Here is a 21948-nt window from a genome sequence, read left to right on the forward strand (position 1 = left end):
CTGATGGAAAATTCAACTTCTTTTAGGAAATAACTGCGGTGGCAATTTGCAATTAGATAACAGTTGCTGTTTGATTCGTTCACGTTTATTTGCCAATTCGCCATGCTTCATACTTGAGTTAACAACATTGAAACATGTCTTTTTAATACAATATGAATTTCAAACACATCGTGTGTTTTCTAAAAAGCTATATCCTACTTTATACTGCGAAGAAGCCTCGCTGAGAAAAGTAATCAAACACTTTCATGGAACATAGTATTCGTTTATATATTTAGTGACAAAGGCCACGAGCCACAGTTTAACACTTGATGCCGGATCGTTTAGCATTTCGCTTTCTTGTTTCGTGTGGGAAAACGTCGTTTAGTCAATTTTATATCAGGGGAACTGACCAACTGATGGTGCACAGTTAACAGAGAGATTTTTCTCTACTAATTCTTTCCTGAAAACGGTGTGTTATTGGTAATGATGCTTTGTAACAACAGGACAATCTAGGCTTATGACGTAGAATCCACACAACAGCAAAAGCAACACTTGTAACCACTTTCGACTAAGCGATGGGCAAACCACTCTGACATTTATTTGACAAAATTTTCTAAAACTAAAAAAAAAATCAAGTTAGAGTATTTAGTATAATAGTGTTGTGGTGTTGTGTCTTCGATAACTGCTATGTCCGATTAATATTTAAATCAATTTTTATTGTTTTAGTTTCCAGTCGCCGAATTTATGGCCGAATTTGCAATAAAAGTTTCGCGGTTACTTGCCTAACGAAGCGACACAAATTTTAAAAGTTATAATTTCAGACGGGAACTTGACTTCTCATCAACAACAAAACAGTGAAAATAATTATGGATACAATTTGAAACAAAGTGATAAAATGTTTTGTTTGGAACATCCTGTTTTGATGTATAGAAATTATGTATCGATTAAATAGAGACATCAACACACCGTTCTTTGAAGGTGTGTTGGGGGGGGGGGGGGGGTGAATAGGTTTTCGGATCGACGGCCGGATTTGGATTTGGCGGATTCGCGGATTTTGAAAACACAGTGGATCGTGGATTACCTGTAAATTATGGCGCGAATTCCGGATTGTGCCTGTCTTGATGTTGGGATCTTGGGTCCTAAACGAAATTTGGATCATAGATCTTTCTTCAGCCTTGGTCGGTATGTTAATGAGTTCATCCAATTTTTTTTTTTTTTCGAACGAAGCTTATTTAAACTCAGGTGTGATACTGTTATTGGAATTGTACTTTGTTATAGCCATCAAGTATGCTGCTTTTTTTACTATTTGTGCGAAATTAACAATGGCATTTACATTTACCAGTTTACCTTTGAAATTTTACACTTCTGTTTCCTGATGTGGTTGTGGTTTCGGATTTGAACAAAAATATTGGCGGATCGACCGATTTGGCGGAAAAAAGGCACGGATTGGCGGATTTGCATACCCCTATTCACCTCCCTCTGAATACGTTGTGGATTAAAAGCAATGCCCTCAAAAGGTTTTTAGGGTTTAAAGCAGTAAATATAAAGTTTCGCTTGGGAAAATTTTGTCAGGTTAAATTTACAGTTTAATAATATCTATACAAAAAATTATCTTCCGCACAATGGAAGCTGACAGTGGGCGTTAGAGGGCTTTTTTTTTTTTTTTTTGCTTTCTTTTGCACAATTTATTCTTCCCGTGTATATATGTCCCGGGGCTGGGGCATTTGACTGCGTAGTATGAGGTACAGATGAGGCAATTTAACATTAACACCATTTTTGGACCGAGGGAAGGAAATTTGACCAGCTGAAAATTCGAAATGTTCTAATGCCCAGGAGGTTGCCCGGGGGTGTTGTTAGGGGGCAGCCCGGGGGGTATTTCTCGGGGCTTGCTCGGGGTTTGTTGCCCGCGGGTTGGGCGGACGAACGGCCCGAAGGGATCAGTGAAGTTTCGAATTGACTGATTCATTATTTTCAACAGTTTTTCAGTATCCTTTTCAGCTCTGATGATGATATACTGAGAACATTTCTCAGTGTTTTGTTCAGATGGATCTATTCATATATGGTACACGTTTCACCTGAACTAAGCGAAAGTACGGACTCCACGAAAGTACGACCTTCTCTCACGTACTGATGAAGCAGAAAAACCAAGGCCGTTTCATTTCGGTTGCGGTGGACTCCGGAAGCTTTCAGAGGGACATCCATTTTTCCCACTTTTTTTCACTTGTGGCTTACCAGCTCCTACTTACTTACGACTTAGCTGCCTTACTTGCGACTTAGCTACGACCGCCTTTCCTGCTACTTTCTTGCGACTTAGCTGCGACTTAGCTTTCTTGCTATTTTCTTGCAGTGTAGCTGCGTCTCTCTTGCTATTTTCTTGCGGAATAGCTGCGACTTTCTACTTTTTTGTGAGCTAGGCTAGCAGCGACTTATTAGCTGCGATGTTCTTACTTTCTTGCGACTTAGCTTGATGGTCGTTCTCTGTGAATTCAGTATTCTTTTTTTATTCTTTATTCTTTGAGATATGCATTTATGAATGAATGAATGAAGGAATGAAGGAAGGAAGGAAGGAAGGAAGGAAGGAAGGAAGGAAGGAAGGAATGACTTTATTGAAGTGTCAATAGTATTTAGCTTACAAAAACTAATTGGGGACACTATTTACATATTAAAATATACCTTAGCTACATCAAGTTAAAATTATTTACAATTTAATTCGAAACAAAAACCCTTACAGATGAATAAAATATACCTTAGCTATATAAAGTTAAAATTGTTTTCAATTTAATTCGAAACAAAAACCCTTAAAAGATAATAAATAAAAAATAAATAAGTAAATAAATAAATAAAATATGTGAACGTAGTGTGATACCGTAAATCCTTGAATTAGCACCCCCTTCCCTCGAATAAGCGCCCCATTCGAATATAAGCGCCCCTCCTATCGGCCGAAATTTAAAATAAGCGCCCCCCCCCCCCTCTGGAATAAGCGCCCTCCTCCCCTCCTCCCATTTTGTGGACGAGCAATGAGACGACAAAAGATGTATAGTGTTCGTCATGTAGTATTAGATTTGTACGTTGTTTCAGTTTATGAACACGTTTAGGATCAGCTTTTTATGTCGATAAACACTGGTATGTTGTTATTTACGCGCAGATGACGTGTTAAAAAAATGATCATGTCAGGCCACGATTTGGGAAAAATTAAATCACCCCCCCCCCCCCGCGATTAAGCGCCCCCCTCGAATAAGCTCCCCCGTTTTCTCCTAAATTTGAAATAAGCTCCCCGGACGCTAATTCGAGGATTGACGGTATATATACATATATATAAAAGCTTAAGAGATATCAAATATATATCAAATGTAAAATTTAAAGCGGCCTAGCAGCATGTATCACAGTTCTTACACTGAATTATCTATTAAGAGTGATAGATCTTCACTCTTAATACCTTAAAGACTCTTGACATTAGGCTTCTCTCTTTCATTCTGGTCAGAATAAACGATCCTCTTCGCGCCTACGTGTCATATAAGGCTGATCATAATGGTCTAGTTTGTTCCAAGGATGTGGCCCAAAATATCGTTGAGAATGTTTTCCATAATGCACTGTGCAAAAACGTGGAATATTAAAATCAACGTTCCTCAGATTATACCGTTTCGGGGTAGTATTTAGTATTTCTGTTCTATAAGTGAGCACAAGTCCGTGTTTTACTTTATACATGAAAATGGCGATGTTTTGTAACCGTTGTTGGTACAGACTTGGTAGACCTGCTCTTGTTAGAAGCTCGCTGTAGGTCTCCGATTTGGATTTTAAGACTGCCCTGAGTGCGCGCTCTTGAATTCTCTCCATTTTCGTCTTATCGGATGATTTGCAGAAGTGTCATTCAACATCACAATATGTTAGGTGGGGCAAAATATTAGACTTGTACAGCTGTAACTTTGCAGACCATGGGATTAAATTACGTAGTCTCAGTAATACCCCAACCTTACAGCTCGTTTTCTTGCAAATATCACAGGTGTGTTCACTAAATGTCAGTTTGTTATCAATGGTTACGCCGAGAATTTTGAGATAATCAGATGATTTGACTTCATGTCCATCGAATTCCATTGTCACTGCATACCCAGCGGTTTTCCTGGAAGGTTGCCGATCAATGGTAAGGATCTGGTATTTCTAAGTGTTGGCTTGCGGTAGGTTCTCCTAGCCATTGTGACACTGCCTCTGTTTGTCTCCTGCCGGAGAGTTTGGGCGGCTTTCTGTATATCATTATCATTGGTGTTTATTTGATGATCATCTACATACATAAATAGATTAGCGAAAGATCATTTTGGAACAAGTTCCAGAGTAGATGCCCGAAGGAGGAGCCTTGCGGACACCCCTTTTTTTGTTCTTTCCATGCGCTTTGCGCTTCTTGCGGTTTAACTCTGTTTCTATGCTCAAGAAAGGATCGCAAAAGAGTCAGATGTTTCAGGAAAGCCGCATGCTTCAAGTTTCTGAATCATTAGTGCGGGGTGCAGCGAATCAAAAGCTTTGCTCATATCGGTGGGTAGAACTGTCACGTACTCTTTGTTATCCGGTATCACTCTTTATTATTAAATTTTCTAGCAAGTTTGTTAGTTGCACTGTTCCAAAGCAAGTTTTCAGACACAATGCACGGCGTTTCAAACTCAAAATCGTACGGGGCGAATGACTCGAAAACAAATGCGTTACGAAATTCTTACATCACAATACACATTTCACTTTGTACAAGTTATGTCCCTTCCACATTGCGTGACGAACTGCATAAAATATTGCTCGGTCTTGTGTAACATTACTTACTGTTTTTGATCCTATTGACAATTAACCGTTACCTGGGGATTTCGCTGGTATGCGCTGCACGCTGGGGTTGTTTGGATCAACGATTTCCTGCAGAACAGCTCCATGCAAAATAAACAGTAACACGTTGAGGTGTTCTCAATAAAAGAAGACAATTTGCAATGCAATAGGCTTATAACAAATTGACCCACTACAGTCTGTCACTAGAGACGAGGTAATTTGCAGCTTGCTAGCTAGCTAAGCTATAACTACTAAAATTTCAGATAAGTAGTTTTTCCCCTGCTTTCGGATAAAGCCAGTCCCCTTCATCTAAATTAAAACAGTACGGCCGTAAGGACACTGAAACGATCTTTACACAGCTTCCATCGATTCCTGTAATGCCTAGGTTTCATCTGTTTCCTGTGTTTCGCCTGTTTATTCAAGTAAATTTATTCCCCTGTTCAACATTACAGCGGTTTCGTCCGTCCCGGCTTGCAAACTGGAGTCAGGCGGCGACATTTTCAGAAGTCTCCGCAGAAATACCAGACGAGTTTCCAGTATGCACGAAGGCTTCACCCGAAGCGACTGGCTGAGCCACTGGATCACTAAGTGACGTGCAATGTTACAAGGAACAAAAAGACGTTTTGGGTTTTGTGCCGTGGCATTTAAAAGGCGAAATAACTCTAGCTCTAAAAACATCATAAATAATTTTATACATCCTCAATTACTGAGTATCGATAAATATTTCATTTGAGGTCTTGAATCCCAGTGAGCTGTAATATCTTCAGTCAGGCTTCCTTGTTTGGCAGGTAAACGTTTTCCGCACTCGATCAGAATATGGGATGAATTAGACAAAACAAGGAGCTTTATTTATTCCGTTTTAAATAAAACTAATTTTACATGTAATATGTTTCACTACTTCCTTCCTATTTTAACAGCAAAACGAGATTGCCTCGGTGCAGGAAATTCGGTTGCCGAAAACATCGATATTTTTTTTTTTTCACTAAGGTTAAAAACGGTTACTACTTCTCGACTATTTAAACTCTCTCGGTCGGTAATAAAATGAAAGAAATAAATCATCTTTGTTTAACGAGGGCCGCTGGACACATGTAAGCAGTCTTGTGACTGACAAACTTATGGCCCTCGGACTCCAGATTGAATTATAATTTAGAAATGTTGGGTTTTTATGGACTGAGAAAAACCCAAGCGCTCCGAGATAAAAACCCTCAGAGCAGGGGTGAGGCATTCCAGTCAACCACCACTCAGACCTATGTCTCAGTGAAATTCACAAGTGAAGACCAAAACCTTAGCCTACAAAGCTGCATATCTGTGTTATAAGAATAATGAGAGATTATTAATTAGCAGGGAAAACAAGGTATGATCCTCTCGTGGTAAAAACGGCATTTATTCGCAGCACACTGCGTGTAAAGTTTTCTCGCCTCGACGACTGAGAAGGAACTAACTGAAATGCTATAACTGCGTCCGGCTGTTTGGTCCAGTTTACTTAGCTTTTGGGCATGCTGCGGAGCCAGTTTATAATAATGTTCTTCGAAATAAGTCAAAACATCTCAGTCTGAAATTCAAAGTCAGTCATGGTGTATTGCATATTAAGACCACCGTCTTACATGGCGGAGCCGTTCTTCTTTTAACACTACAGGTCCGAAGACATTCTTATCTAGATAAATATTTAAATTTGTAAACTTCTCCACGATATAGCCATTAGATAGGAAATCATTAAGACATCTAGTATCTAAGCTGGGTTAGAAAGGAATATAAATCACGATAATTACCTCGAATTAACACTTCGAGTTATAAACGCCATGCATGTTTGATCAAAGTTGTCGTTTCCCGAGCGTTTACAAGTGCTAGCAAGTCAGTGCAATGACGGTTATATTTAATTCTTGCTAGTATTTCCTTATCGAGGCTAAGGTCGAACAGCTAAGCAATGGACACTTTTACGTCTTAAAAAAATAGACAAGTCCATTCGGATCGTTTGCAGAGTCCCAGTTTACAAGCGAACTCTTAGCGAAGTGAACCTTTTGCACACCAGGTTTCTAACGAACTTTATACTAAAGCATTTTGAAAACTTCAGCCACGGTTAGGCAAGCCCCATTAACACCCAGAGCCGCCAGTTGTCCTTGGTTCAGCAGACGACAACACGGAATTTTCCTTCAAATTAAACACAATTACGTTTGCCCATATCGACCGTACAGCATTTGGTCGGCCGACAAATGGAGTCTAGTTGTCAAAGTCAGAAAGGACAAAAATAAAGGGTGAAACAATAACAATTGTAGACCTATGCTCACTGACATGTACGAAAACAGGGACTGGATGTAAAGCTTACTTTCATCTTGGGTTAGTCATGTTTATATTACTGCTAACAGCTGGGCTTAGTCTCCGATGATATCCATCATGAAAATTCAATGAATAAGTGTTCAAGTGATGATTCCGCATGGGAAAATCCTTTGATCGAATCTAAGGTCCTATACAGGGCTTTAGGCATCGAAGGATACAACCTTGTGGTGAATAATGGCATAGTTGTGGTTACTTATGGAAAGGAAGACAGAAAACATGCAACGATATCTCGCAGTTGTTTTGCATCAAAACAGATGTTTACGGTAAGCGCGCCTCAAGGGAGACTGGTGCGACGGATCACGTGATTACGCGTATCAACAGCAACGTGTGCTTAGTTGAAATCAACTCGAAGCCAGCAAGAAATTGTCAGGAAAAACACGGTAATTTCTAATCTATTGTTGAAAATCATAGCTTAGAATTCACCAGTACGTTAGAAAAATTATTTAACTTTGTATGTGGGATATTTGTTTGCAGATTTGGAGCGTTTTTCGTCGTAAATTTGTTGTTCAAAATGTGCGTTATTTTCAACTGTCGGACTCAATGTATTCATTTCGTGACTGCCATACAACCAGCAGACCATTACATATCTCATACTTCTACGCCGAACTGGAACATTTGATTCTACAGTTTCCTCTTATCGCTTGCAAGAGTTATTCAACTAAAATGACACAATTTTTAAAATTCCGATTCTTGAACACAACTTCAGTGATGAACACAGAATTTGCTCGTGGTCACTGTCGACCTCAACTTACCTGTCTTGACAGCATAGTAGCGCTGAGAAATATGGCAAATTTTTCAGACATTAGATCTCAATTGTCTTATCGTTTGCTTTTAGATAGCGTCTTCGGTAATCATTTTTGGCTGCTATTAAATCGTTTTTGCCCTGGATAAAACCTCGGCGATCTTTTATTTTGATATGCTTTTGAAACCGAAAGAGAGGAGGTGCATGTATGTACTCGCAGCGGAATAAATTTCGGGCCTGAAAATTATGCGCTTCGTTTGAAAAGAATTTAAGTCGCACAACAATACAAGGAATTTACATCTCGCTGGAACTTAAATGGTCACCTTTAAATTGATTTCTCGAGGTTTTCGCTGGATTTCTTGTCGGTGCTTTCAGATCATACCTCCATATGGTGGTTCTATGGATGACGGCTCTTCGCGAACATATTTAAGTTCTCGGCCAACATTTAGATTCCCTGATATTGGTTACAGTGGCTACTGCCGAGTTTTCCAGCGTAATTTAAGTCTGTTTTTCGCTCGGCTCTATCTCCGTTCAGAGCTTTGTTTCTCGAATGCCTTACTGGGCACTGATTTCGCCGGCCGGTCTTCAAGTTGGCTGAAATTGAAATTTCAATGGAACATTTTGGCCGTGTCAGTCAAGTCGAAATGAAAGCATCTATTTAACGCGCTGCCAGAACAAACTGGATGCTTTCATTTCATGTACTTATATAGCTAATGAGAGTTTGATCGGTCTATATTCTTACCTACGTCGGGAGATATTATAAGGCCTCGTGTTTCGCAGGAATTAGCCCGGAGTCTATCGTAAGAAGAGCACACTTGCATTCCATAGTTTGAAGAAACGCTGGGATATCTCAACTTTCCGGCCTTTTGCTCGAAGATGACACGCTTTTGAAAGAGAATCAGGGAAACTGATGGCAAATATAAAAGATGGATTATCGTGTTCTATAACAAAAAAAGCAAAGGGCTAAACGTCTAGAAAAGGTCAGAAACGCCAGTGCTTTTGTTGCTGTTTCTCATGGAGAAAATAGTTATAGAAGAAACATCTTTTTGGATTAGTACTCCAGCACATGTAATCCCGCACTCAACACGTTCATTTTAGCTGACCGGCAACGATTTCTGGAGTGCAAAACACACATTCGATAAATTAACGCACAGCCTGTGAACAAAATTTAAACAATACCACAGAAGTCAGAAATAGATCAACTATAAACCGTAAACTATTTTAACGTCCCGAGCAATGGTTTTTCAGTTGGTTTCACGGCCAGCTGTTAAATACAATGTTCACTGGCTACTACACAGTGTTTTAGTTTTCTTAAAAATATAGTCAACTTGTCTTGCAAGGCCGGCACGATTTTTCTTAGACTACTGTTGACGGATATAGCTAAAAGATAAATGTAGTTGCAAACAACATATCATATCTTGCCACATTTGTGAATTGTCCACGGGTATCGAGGAAAGTTTAACGGTTCAAAAGCTCTTGTCAACATCATTCTGTTCTTCCAAACTTTGACGCCAGTTACTGATACGTTTTCATAGTCCTGTCCTTTCAAAATACCATTCAGTTCGTCAACATAGTGTACCTAGTGCAGGCAGATTCTATCGAATTTACTCAAGCTTTCCCAGCTGAAACAGAATCACATACTATTCTGGTCACAGCCGTGCGTTTGAATTTCCAGATGGGAATTCAAATTTACTCGTGAAGTTTTTAAATTCAGCGTTTTATGTTATGGAGCAGACATTTTCGATCCGAATTTAGCACAGTTGAAACACTGGCAGCAACTGCTTGGTAAATTAATAGCCAGAAGTCTTACGCGCTTTTGAAAATGACTCCAGCGTTTTTTAAACATGAGGACTTTACAGATAGTTACAGATAGCTAGGCGAGTTTCAGCACCGAAAATTATGAACTTCAGTCCATCGAGTAGTTAGAGCCGGCATGAATTCGTTAGGGTTAATCAACGAAAGAAGAACTTTTAGAGGTGAATGTGAAATGCGCTCGAAAGTTGTAGATAAATTTTGTCAGTTGCATCCGGTTGAAAAGTGTCTTTTTGGTAGTACTTCCTTCCCTTAGTGTGACCTGTTTATTCGTTCTCTTGGACAAAAATCACTCATTCACATCCATCGATTGTGTTTCGTTCATTACGAATGCTGTTTTGTTTCAGTAAGGAATTGAAAGTCATTTGGAATACCGGAAGATGTTACGGTCGATGAAACTTCAAGACCTCAACGCTCACATCATGTGTGTTCTGTGTGGCGGATATTTGGTGGACGCTACCACAATAGTCGAGTGTTTACATTCGTGTAAGTATAACGAAATAAAATTCCGCAGCGTTGTTTAGCCCTAAACCCGGCCTAGTATAGGTTAACTTGATTTTTGAACGATTTGAAGCCCCCCGGGTTTGAATTATCTTGAGGAATGTAGCCGAAATTTCGCCATTTGTTGTCTTCAGCAATTAAAATTATCCTTGTTTCGTTTTGGTTTATTTTTAACCTTTTTGGTTTGTTGTGAGTTTTCTTTTTTTAGTAGACTATTATCCTGAGGAGTTCTCTACTAGTTTCACAGAAGTTGTATCAATGTTAACTAACACGCCATGTTATAAATTCTAAAACGCGGAAGTTCAGCATAGAGCACGGAACGCACAAGATTGAATCGTCACAGCTACGCTAATTTTAATCGAGCATTTTTTTTTTATTACCTGGCAAAGCGATTTTCAGTCCTCTGTTTGGCTGTTCTTTGGTTAGGATTTCTAAGTACGGACCGTTAGCATGGTAACTGTCTATAATAATTCAAATCTGTACGGTAGTCGGACTAAGAGGACATCAACGAGTACACTGCCAAGACATTTATTACGAGTACATCTTCGGATACACCTCGGGAATTTTCGGAGATGTTCATCAGCTCTCGAGCCCAGGTGGGGGTGGTGGCGGGCGGGGGCGGGGGGTAGGAGGTAATCCATTATATGGGCTATATAGGTATATGCGGCCCCAAAGGGTATAGCTTTGAGCTGTTTTGGTCGAAAAGGGTACAAAGATAAGAGATTATTTTTATTCCTTTTCATTAGTTTGTCGTAGCTGTATTGTGAAGTATCTTCAAACATCTTATCACTGTCCTGTTTGTGATGTTGAAGTACACAAAACTAAACCTCTGCTGCATATTAGGTGAGAGATGCTGCATGTTTCTAAAGTCAAATCACTTCCTTTTTTATCCACGAGCCAAAACTAGATCATGATTTTTCCTTCCTTTTTTTCAGACCTGACCGAACTCTTCAAGACATTGTCTTCAAACTTGTACCAGGCCTCTACCAGGGTATGCTTTGTGTTGAATTTTAGTGACGTATTTCCGGAAAAAGAAAGTTGGCAATTTTTAGTTACGTATTTCCGATATGTCGACTAAAAGTATTTGTCTCTGGTCAGAGTTAGCGGGCTGCATAAAGTTTGACAGAATACAAAGTAAAACTGAAAGAATAGAAAGACAATTTGAAAGACTGGAACAGGCTAAGTAATAAGGGCTCCAGACTAGTGGCCTTCGCGCGTGTGCCTTGTGGGTGGAACGCGCGTGGCCTCCACGAGCGAGGCATAAGTTAAGTGAACTCGTTCGGTGGCCAACTACATGAAAACGTATCCAGCAGTTTATTTTTTGAAGTAGTATTTCAGTTCACAATTGTTGAAATACATTCGAACCTCTCGTAAGCGACAACCCAAAATGTCACTCCTAGGTGGTCGCTTACGGGAGGTGGTCGCTTACGAGAGCTTAGACCATATTGGGTCAAAATATTGCCTCATTAGCATATGGCACTGCAGGGAAGAGACTTCCCCTATGCGTCAATACCCATCTAAACCCAGGAAATAACTGTCATTATTCTCCAACTGCAGCGAATACCGTTCAAATAACAGTACAAAATACAGCGATATTGTACAGTTATTTCTACAGTAGAAAACCTGTTTGCCGGACAGGTCAGCGCGCGTACGCAAAACTGTCACACTCTCCCTCTTTCACTGATAAATTTATTGACTAGCGCCGGCAGGTGGATAATAAATCTCTTATTAGATGTTTTGGTGTGTAGTAGCGCTGTATATTTTTTACTCGTTGTTGTTTTTTTGACTCGCCCTACGGGCTCGTTAAAATACGGCACAACTCGTAAAAATATACAGGGATACTACACACCAAAACATCTCATAAGATATAAGTAGCCACAAAAATATTTTTAAAGCTTTCCAAAGCATTTATTTAGAGCAACATAGCTCGCTTCTGATAAACTAACTAATAAGGCGAACGGAGCAAGTCTCACGATAGTTACAAATTGAATCTTGAATGTTGTCTAAACGTTAGGAGGAACTGAACATGATCTAATAAGGATTTTATTGACCACACCTCATTATCCAATTTCCGCTCTATGGTCGCTTACGGAAAACAAATTAAAGAAATTTTCAAACTTTTAGTTCTAAAAGTGGTCGCGGTCGCTTAAAAGAGGTCATCGCTTACAAGAGATTCCAAATATAGCGATCTGACTTAAAAACTTTTGGTATTTTGGAAAACTGGTCGCTGGGGAGAGGTGGTCGCTTACGAGAGGTGGGTGCAACCGGAGTTTCGACTGTAGTCATGGCTACTACCTTACGTAGTGCGGTCTGCATTCTCAAAGTTTCATAAATTATATTGAATTAAAGTCGCACTGTATATTAAAGAGTTTTTTTTTATTTGTTTAGCTGAATTGAAGCTCCGTCATGATTTTGAAGAAAAACAAAGAGAGGAGAACGAGGCGCCAGGTAAACTCCAGAGGAGAAATATGTGGGTGGTCCGATAAGCACTTTATACTGTAAATACTTACATCTTATTAACCAAGCGCGAGGGCCGCACTGGGAGAATAGGCACCTTAAACAACAGACGTTTTCCTTGACGACGGCGACGTGACGACCGATAAGAAACTGGGGCTAGAACGGCTTCAGGTTGCGGTCGCGACAGCAAGTTACATCCTTAAAGAAGGATTTCTCGGGCTAGTATCACATCTTTTTGTTCTGTCCACTCCATCTACGAGTTGAAGATAAACTATAGTTGGAAAAATAACTCGATGGAATAAAACCTTATACTATTCACGCTTTACTAAGAGATGTAAAATCATTGCGAAAAATAACGAAACAATTTAAGGTTATAAACTTTGCCTGGTTTGAAATGTCAAATGTAAAGAGCAAAAATTATTTTACACGTAAAACGTGTATTGCTAAAGCAATTAATTGCGATTTTTAACCAAAGTTTGTATCACCGCTCATTGAGAAAAAACAGGCGTATTTTTAGACTGCCAAGATAACACACACACCTTGTTGTGCTAAACATAGCTTTTATTGCTAAACATAGATTTTGAACAAAATCTCAGCTTACTGCGTTTTTCATTCGACACATTGATCGGCCGCTCAAATACAGGAGTTTTGCCAGCTCTTTTGATAAAGAATCGTAAACAGCATTCTGCGAAGGATGCAATAATCTTGTATGTACAAGAAATAAAATCCAGGCGAGACAATTTGGTAGCGCGAAGTTTGTCAGCTCTTGTAAACATTAAAAAATACATGTATACTGTTCGAATACAAAACTCATCGAGTTGATTTAAAAGGCCTCTATGTTAAACGAAATACCAAGACGAGGGGATTGCCAAAATGAAATCAATGTTATTTCAAGCTATAGCAATCTACCGATTATACGTTGAGAAAATCTGAAAAAAACTAATTATACTAAGCGGCATTACGTTGGATGAAAGCAATCTCTTCGCTGAAGGCTAGTTTGACATGCGAAAAACAATTTTTCAATTAAGAAAAAATGAGTCCAGGAATACTTCCAGAACATTGTTTTAAGCATAAAGGAAATCATTATGCAACTTTACCTTGGTTCGGCACCAAAATAGCACAAAGGTAAACTAAAAGGGATCAAAACAAAAGATCAAGTACTCACGCTTTCGTCGCGACGTGAAACCCCACGTTCTCACGTTCTCGATCTCAGGGCAACGTCTGGTCACAACGTGTTGTACATGCGCAGTGACGTCTCGAAAGAAATGTCACGTTTCCGGTTGCCGTCGTCAGGCCGGCGACGTCTGTTGCTTAAGGTGCCTAATATCGCTCCGAGGCCTTGACAGCACGGAACGAACGCAGCGAGGTCTGGGCAAAAAGGACCGAGGGCCGATATTCCCCATGCAATACGGTCCCGCGTAAGTTTGGTTAATAAGAGATTTATTACACGGCTGAAACTACCCAAAAATCTGGTGAGTGATCTTGCGGGATCATTCGGAACTGTGCCCGGTCGAATACTGAATATTGAGCCGGCAATGGATTGATTATAGTTATTAGCCCTCTGAACTTATTTAGTCGTGTAATAATAGAACCTACTGGACTTGTTTTAATCTGTTATTTCTTTTAGAGGAGAAGGGGTCTGCGAATGAAGTTGAGGCTGATAAAAAGGAGGTTGAGATCGAAGACCCAGTTTGTATAACACTGGAATACTACAGGTAGACCAACGGTCATCACAGCTAAAATAACTAGAATTGACTAGCGATATCTTTAACCTTCAACGCAAATCAAGGCAGGTTCGAGTTATCGGCAGTTTGAACTATCGAGAGATGGAAGCAATTGACCGAAAAAGGGCTTAAGAGTCCCTGTCCATAAAAATGGAAAATAACTCGGCAAGGGTCAAAAATTCGATTTCGCTCGATATTCTTTCATGGTAGATAGGCTAGGGCATGATCAAAACTACTGGATAGTTTTTTTGGCAAAATATCCTTTTATTTCAAAGAAATGTGCAAATTACCAAATTCCGTTAAAATCGTCATTTAACGCACCATTTTATTACACAAGTTTGAGAGCCTCGCATGCAAAATCACATCATTCTTCCGTCTTTAAAACACTCAAATATTTTTGTGCAATGTTTAAATGTGTACTGGGTTGATTTTAGGGAATGTTGCGTTGTCTTTTTGGGTGCAAAATAATTAAATTTCGAAGACATGTATTTCATTCACTTAAAAGTACTTCGTGAATATAATTAATTTTCACTATGTGCGAAACCTTCAAATGGATCAAGCTTCTGGTGGTTGAATCGCAGAAGGATGGTCTACAAATTCCTGTAAAAATTTCTTTGGGCAAATGATTGTGAGCGACGCGAGAGCTTTTCAAAGTACGTCAAAATGGCAAATATTTGACCATCCGTCGTCAAATTTCAATTTACGGGTTAGACGTACATTTTAGCATGCGCCACATGATTTGACCTATGTTAAATTGAAATAGACACAGAGCTGATAATTTCGAAATGTTCTAACCTCATTTGCTGTAAAAGGCAGGTGCAAAACCGATTTGACGTGTTTCTCTCACCATTCGTCGCACATAAAGCAGAAGTTTGCTTTTGTTTACATAACGTCCGATGTACATCGCCAACTGTCAACTTATTTAACGGTCGAATACCATGAATCTGTGACCCTCTTTCGACGCATATGATCACCACTGCATCTAAGTCTAAAACGACTGAGTCATTTGTAGATAGTTGCTTGCTTTGCACTACACCAAAATATTACGTTTGATCATCATGGTTTGATGGCTTGAATCTTTGCTTGCAGCGGTTCCTTGTTCGTCACGCAATGCTGTCATCCCATTTTAGGGGGTAGGGGTAGGACAATTTCTATCCTAATGCGTAAGGCTCCGTAAGGCTTGGAATCACTAGGAGCACACAATCGTGTTGAGTAGGAAGAGATTGAATTAAGAAGTGAAAAGAATGAATAGTTTACCATTGCCCCTGTTGTTATCTTTTACTCGACCACCTCTACCTACATGCCCTGCGTAATACTGTAACGCTTAACTCATACCTAGGTCTTTTCGCGCTACGCAATTATTTTTGGTTTACATGTAATACAGTGGGCTACCCTCGGGGAAATGGGTGGTGACCGCTTAATGGGGCTAGCCGCTTAAATAGGGATTGGTGTACCTTGAATATTTAATTTTTCACTGTCGGGCTACAAATTTCTTGGTGAACATTCAAGACAATCATGATAGACGTGTGTTTGAATTATCACTCGTCATGCACCTTCAATTTCAGACTCTTATCTGCCATCGCCCTTTCCAAAACAAAGTTCTTAAATTTTGGGTGGCCGCTTAATAGGGGTAAAGACAATAATGAAACCCTTATCGGAATGACCAAATGGTGGCCGCGGAGGTAACCGGTCAATAGGTGTTTTATTTATAATATTTTACTGACGATAATTTTGGACTGTATTGACAACAACATACCAATGCCTCTCCACTAAGCAAACAAAATACGCCAAATAAAATGGCATGGCCAGGGCTATTTACTCACGTAATTACTAATTAAATTTAGTCTGTTTTTCTCACGAATTAGACACGTTGTGATTTCCTATTTTTATTTCAGCTAGTTCTTGCTTCATTGATCTATAATTTGCTTATGGCGATTTTCTTAAAATTCTAGTGAGTACAGGCACTAGCTTTATCAGCTGTTGTCTGAAACGTCAGAACGTACAACAAACGTGATGTGGACCGACGCCACGTACACTATAGAACGCGATTATATAAATATACACATATTATTATATGTATGAACAAACAGATGAACAATGATTAAACTGTTTCAGTTATCCCGAGAGTACTCTATACAAAATAGATCAAAATGTGCAGCATATGCCGTGACAGCATTGCGTGACGAACAACTAACGGCTGTAAGCTTGTGCTGCGCCGACACGCTTATCAGCAATGGTCAGCAATCGAACAAACGCAATATTTTGGCGAAGCGTAAAGCAAGCAACTATCTACAAATGTCTCAGCCGTTTTAGACCTAGATGCAGCGATGTTCATAAGCGCAGAAAGATGGTCACAGATTCATAGTATTCGACCAATAATAGGTTGACAGTACGCGATGTACATCGGACGTTAACCTTGTGTAAACAAAAGCGAACTTCTGCTTTATGTGCGACGAATGGTGAGAGAAACACGTCAAATCGGTTTTGCACCTGCCTTTTACAGCAAATGAGGTTAGAACATTTCGAAATTATCAGCTCTGTGTCTATTTCAATTTAACATAGGTCAAATCATGTGGCGCATGCTAAACTGTACGTCTAACCCGTAAATTGAAATTTGACGACGGATGGTCAAATATTTGCCATTTTGACGTACTTTGAAAAGCTCTCGCGTCGCTCACAATTATTTGCCCAAAGAAATTTTTACAGGAATTTGTAGACCATCCTTCTGCGATTCAACCACCAGAAGCTTGATCCATTTGAAGGTTTCGCACATAGTGAAAATTAATTATATTCACGAAGTACTTTTAAGTGAATGAAATACATGTCTTCGAAATTTAATTATTTTGCACCCAAAAAGACAACGCAACATTCCCTAAAATCAACCCAGTACACATTTAAACATTGCACAAAAATATTTGAGTGTTTTAAAGACGGAAGAATGATGTGATTTTGCATGCGAGGCTCTCAAACTTGCTTAATAAAATGGTGCGTCAAATGACGATTTTAACGGAATTTGGTAATTTGCACATTTCTTTGAAATAAAAGGATATTTTGCCAAAAAAAACTATCCAGTAGTTTTTGTCATGCCCTAGCCTATCTACCATAAGAATATTAGCGAAATCGAATTTTCGACCCTTGCCGCGAAATTAAGAATTTGTCTGATTTTTACATGGAGGCACTCTTAAGTCTCGATAAGGTTTATTAAAGAGAAAGAGTAAAACTGGAAAGATACCTTACCAGCATAGCAAATCAAAGCAGAGACGAAACAAAGTGAACGGCACATGAATACTATTTAACAATTAGACCCGTGGCCCTTAAGGGCGAAGGGTCTAATTGTTTTAGTATCACCCAACTAGTCGGACAGAAATGGTAATAATAAAGTTAGCAAATGCAAGTTGAAGAAATATTTATTTGGGAATAAACGAAAAAAAGCGTCACGCTCGATGGCGCCAATTTCGCTACTCGATGACTATTACTAATAGTCCCCTAGTAGCGTAGCCAATCAAAATGCAGGATTTGCATTAGTCCACTAGTTGGGTGATACTAATGTATATTATAACAGTCTCAAGACAGGACGAAGGGTGAGGGGTTAATATCCCCATATGGGGCTTATTCTAAAGGTAATCCATCTCCAGTCATTTTTAGATCACATCCAGTTTGAGAAATCCCAGGAGAGTCTAGACATAGCCAATCCTATGTGGTAAATTTTTCTCACGTTGACATCCTAAGTGGCTTTTGGATTACCTTCAGAATGAGGCCCATATGAGGATGAACTCTCTTCTGTCGCCCTCCACGTAACCCCGCGCCTGCACTCACATCAGTCGGCGGATTTTCCCTACCCCTAAAGCATCTTTGAGCCTCTGCGGTGGAGAGAGCTTATACCCTTTATCCTCTGTTGTCTGTTAGTAGTCCCTAACGCTTTACAGCCAATCTATTCCTGGCAATGATTCCGGAGTGCTTTGACTTTTTAGTCTTTGACAAATTCGTTTTGAGTTATCGAGGGTACATTCGGCATAGAGAAAATGACGTGAATGGAGAAGAAAATCACTTTGGCTTAGCGAGAGATTCGAAATATCGGGGGTTCGAGCATTACCCATGGTGAAGTTACAGTTAATGTATGAAGGTAATCCAGGGAAAATAAGTTTTGATTCCAATTAGCGCAAGATTCGAGTTACCGTAGGTAATCAAAAACAGGTGTTCTCTACCTGTTATCGTAAATTGAAATTCACATTACTCTTGTTCACACTGGACTCTTTAAGGTTACTTCAAACTTTCGCGGGTGTCCTCCAGAAAAAAATTCGTACGCGCGCTGTTTTCAAGGAAACCCCCACAAACTATATATCAACAGAATGGTTATAAAATGTAGAATTCGATAAAATTATGTTTTGTTTTGGATTTTGCTTTCCAAAGGCGGCAGAGGCCGTCAACTCCAAAGTGACCGACTGACGTTCCAGCGAATTAATCGGGTATCAAATGCGATTGTTCACCTGATGCAAAATAACTGTGCAATGTTTATCACAAAGCCTCAATCTCCAAAACTGTGTCAGCATTTTCTTTTATTTCTATTGGTTATCTTTTTATAGATCTGTCAACTTCGACTATCGAAAAATTCGCGTAAGCTGTTGCGTTAAAGGCCGCCACGAGGAAAGTATTTCAAATAAAGGAATTCGCCGACCCGCTTTTGTTCCATATCTATCAGTGAATGTTCTGACCAAATTTCATGGAAAACCGTCAAATCTGCATACCCTATTAATTCATTTAAAGAGAAGGGATTCCCTCGAAAAACGAGTGCGAGTTTTTGCCTTCTAAAGATTTATGAACATATCACGCCTTCACAGAGGAATGTGTCAACTTGAAAAGCCGCGAGCCAATAAAATAACAGAACCCCTAGAGTTCACAGTATGCAAACTTGAGCTTCGCGGACTTTAATTTTCTTGACCAAAAAAAAAATCGACCAATGTAGCCCCGCGAAGGTTTGAAGTAACCTTAAGCTAACCGGCTTAGTTTCGGAGGCAAGTCAATTTCACCTGAAAATGGAAGCCTTAGTTTTCTCGTTTGTTCTTCTTTCTCTTTCTTCTTTTTCACAGACGAAAGAGGAACTGGTTGGAAAATCAGGTATTGTATTCAATGACAAAGTATTTGAGTGAAAAAATCCTTTATCACTTTGAATGTACATTCTTTCAGTAAGACCAACATTTCATTTTTCCTCAGATCTTCCCGACCCGTTATCTCAGATGTCCGTCAGCACTGACTGTTAGTGTACTGAAGAAATTTCTTGTAACGAAGTTCGCCATTCCTCATACCCATCAGGTAAAACACGGTTATGCTCCCTGTTGGTTATTGGATTTGCCTACCGAGCGACCAAGCGACCGACCGAACGACCGAACGAACGAACGAACGAAAGAACGAAGGAAGGAACAAACGAATGAACTACTTCAAGTTGCGAAGTTCGCCATTCGTTCCACGCATCAGATAATGTAATTACTGGGTTTCCTTACTTTGCAAAATGGCAAAAAAAAAAAAAAAAAAAAAAACCAAGTGTGCACGAACTTGACTTTTGAGATGGCTTCGTGGGGATCTTACGCACCTTACGTGCTATGTGTGTTAATCGTTTTTTATTCGTTTTAGGTTGAAGTCATCCGCTGCGATGAGATATTAGATGGTCACCTGACTATGAGAGATGTGTCGCGGATATATGGACTGTATGCCAAGGTAACAATGCAAGTGTTTAAGGCAGCATTCACTTTACGCTGGAGGAGTTTGAAAACGCAGCTGTGTTTCTACGGCCGGTTAGACCTATCGTCTACACTAATCCGTCACGAAAACGGAGCTTTTCGAAAACGCTCTTCAATGTCTTCAAACCGAAGGAATTCGAAAACGCCGGCTTTTCGTTTTCGTGCGGACGGAAAACATTTTGAAAACGGAGCTTTTCGAAAACGATGGCTTCACGATAATCCTGTGATATCCCTGGCAGAGTTTCCCTCAAACACAAATTCGAAAACATCGGTGATAGTTGCGTTATTAATTCTTCCGGCGTAGTGTCGTCGAAAACATTTGATGCATTCTTAGAGTAGGCCTCTCCACAAATATCCGGATATTTTGGGGGATATTTAGAAGTTTCCGAGATATTTAGAAAATGTTAAGATATTTAGAAAATTTAAGGATATTTGGAAAATTAATAGTGTTTTTTTGGCTTATGATTATGTTATATTATTTAGTAGATTTATGCTAAAACTCCATATAGAAACGAGCACATACTTATCACAAACTGTTGACAGTAATGACGGCACGAACAAAGGGAATTACATTTTGATGTTTGAAACAGGAGATTAATTTTGCTTTCTATTTCTTCCATGCAGTGTTTTCCACAACTAATAAAAAATACTTTCTCCGTGTTTCGAGTTACAGAAAGTGTATTTTCAATAGATTTATCGACGAACAGCAAATCTTTTCTATTCCCATGGCGGGTTTTCTCAGGATCACTTTTTTCTTTTCACAGTCATTTTTAGATTTGGAATATGCATTCCTGGAAGTAAAACCAGAAGAACCAGCGCGACCTCGTAAAACTGAAAACATTGACATTCTTTCACGGAAAAAGATGAAGATCAAGAAAAAGAAAAAGAGAAAGAAGAAAATGAATGAATTATTAGCTACAGAACTATCAACGAACAATGAAACTGTCACGGAATCGAAAAGTGAACTGCCAAGTTTGCCAGAAAGTCACAGTGAACCCATTTTACAAAATGACATTTTATCTTCATTTCCAGACACTCCCCCGAGTTTTGATCACGTGCCATGCTCGAAAGAGATCGAGTCTCCGGCTTGACGTCACGTGTAGTGCACGTGATCGATTGATGGTGCTTACACGAAGTATGCTTATGTAGATAAAGGTTAATTGACGAGGTCGAAGAGGTCAAATGATAAACGAAAATTTGAACGAGTAGATGAGAGTTTGAAAAAGGGTTTTCCATTTCCTATTGGCTGAAATGTGGCTGTGAAAAAACAAAACTTCTAACGATTCTCACGAGTAAATTTAAATTAGCACAAAGCGCGTGGTTCAACAAGCGTCAATGCGGGTGGATGACAGTTCCGTTCTCTGTCTAATGTAAGCGAAAGCCAAAGTTATTTTACTATCATGAATTCTCGGTCTTGTTTGATCTTGGTTTGAAGTGAAGGAGGGGGCTTAAATAATAGAGAAAAGTTCATTTTCCAACAAACAGTTTTCTCCGTTTGGGTCTTTCATTCACTAGTCTGACGAAGCTAGCTCATCAGGGACTTGCTTATAGCTTTTGGTTGATGGGACTTCTTTTACGCGTGTGCTTTGTTAAAGCCGCGCGCGAGGAAAATGGTGTAATTCCCTCGCGGCCTCGCGCCTCACCTTCATGGCTCCGCCACAGAAGGAAAGCACACGCGTGAAATCCCGCTAGGTGGAGACGCACACTGGCTGACATCAAGAGAATTTTTTTTTCTCTTGCTGACATGGAGAAGGCAGAGATTCTTCGATGTGTTTGAGGAAAAAAGGCGATTAATATTTCTCAGGCTCGGTTGGCCTTATAAGAACTGCACTTTTTTTTGATCTCAAAAGCAATTCATTTTGCCTGA

The 21948-nt window shown here is 39.6% G+C and overlaps 2 protein-coding genes across 2 annotated transcripts in view; one reads left to right on the forward strand and one right to left on the reverse strand.

The window, feature by feature from the left end:
• The first annotated feature begins 7249 nt into the window (after nucleotides 1–7249).
• On the forward strand, nucleotides 7250–21892 carry LOC145487108 (polycomb complex protein BMI-1-B-like). Its single transcript, XM_081465828.1, has 10 exons — nucleotides 7250–7490; nucleotides 10012–10150; nucleotides 10912–11008; nucleotides 11101–11156; nucleotides 12554–12613; nucleotides 14250–14337; nucleotides 19434–19461; nucleotides 19558–19656; nucleotides 19975–20058; nucleotides 20846–21892. Exons 2-10 carry the CDS (start codon nucleotides 10045–10047, stop codon nucleotides 21170–21172), a joined length of 945 nt encoding a protein of 314 aa, XP_081321954.1. The 5' UTR covers nucleotides 7250–7490; nucleotides 10012–10044; the 3' UTR covers nucleotides 21173–21892.
• LOC145487105 (QRFP-like peptide receptor) overlaps nucleotides 10812–21948 on the reverse strand; it is a 166450-nt gene continuing 155313 nt past the window's right edge. Inside the window, exon 2 of the mRNA XM_081465825.1 lies at nucleotides 10812–10854. The gene's annotated coding sequence lies outside the window, so the exon portion shown is untranslated. The remainder of the gene's footprint in view (nucleotides 10855–21948) is intronic.

Source organism: Orbicella franksi, chromosome 5 (genome assembly GCF_964199315.1).
Source record: "Orbicella franksi chromosome 5, jaOrbFran1.1, whole genome shotgun sequence".
NCBI classification, from domain to species: Eukaryota; Metazoa; Cnidaria; class Anthozoa; order Scleractinia; family Merulinidae; genus Orbicella; species Orbicella franksi.

Bases quoted from the DNA above. Each gene is read 5' to 3' on its own strand.
- LOC145487108 (XM_081465828.1), top strand. From the start codon at position 10,045: ATGTTACGGTCGATGAAACTTCAAGACCTCAACGCTCACATCATGTGT. The intron at 11,009-11,100 runs GTGAGAGATGCT...CCTTTTTTTCAG, and splicing joins AAACCTCTGCTGCATATTAG to ACCTGACCGAACTCTTCAAG. The intron at 12,614-14,249 runs GTAAACTCCAGA...TATTTCTTTTAG, and splicing joins AGAGGAGAACGAGGCGCCAG to AGGAGAAGGGGTCTGCGAAT.